The sequence below is a fragment of the Eimeria mitis genome, genomic scaffold, assembly GCF_000499745.2.
Source record: "Eimeria mitis Houghton genomic scaffold, Emh_scaff617, whole genome shotgun sequence".
Lineage (NCBI taxonomy): Eukaryota > Apicomplexa > Conoidasida > Eucoccidiorida > Eimeriidae > Eimeria > Eimeria mitis.
This window is the reverse complement of record NW_013574371.1, coordinates 7,489-7,798: the sequence shown is the minus strand read 5'-3', so window position 1 is coordinate 7,798 and position 310 is coordinate 7,489. Positions and strand designations below refer to the sequence as shown.

The 310-nt window shown below is 50.6% G+C and overlaps 1 protein-coding gene across 1 annotated transcript in view; it reads left to right on the top strand.

Moving 5' to 3' along the window:
* EMH_0017880 (uncharacterized protein) overlaps positions 1 to 310 on the top strand; it is a gene marked incomplete at both ends in the record, with an annotated part of 7,745 nt that overhangs the window by 7,000 nt on the left and 435 nt on the right. The window contains one exon of the mRNA XM_013501018.1: positions 224 to 310. Within this exon, the coding sequence (XP_013356472.1) occupies positions 224 to 310 (87 nt within the window). The remainder of the gene's footprint in view (positions 1 to 223) is intronic.

Below are 310 nucleotides of genomic sequence, written 5' to 3'. Positions count from 1 at the left end.
AAACCCTAAACCCTAAACCCTAAACCCTAGACCCTAGACCCTAAACCCTAAACCCTAGAGAATATGCAATAAACCCTAAACCCTAAACCCTAGTTGTAAACCCTCAAACAGTGAACTCCGCTGCCACCATTGCGTATCCCTCGCTCCCTCTGACCGCAGAGAAAAACCCTCTAGGGTTTAGGGTTTAGGGTTTAGGGTTTAGGGTTTAGGGTTTGTGTTGCAGGTAACCGAGGCCTTCCCCCAAGAGGGACAGCCCGAAAGACGCGTCGCCATCTGCCGCTGCTGGCAGTCCCAAAAATTTCCATACTGC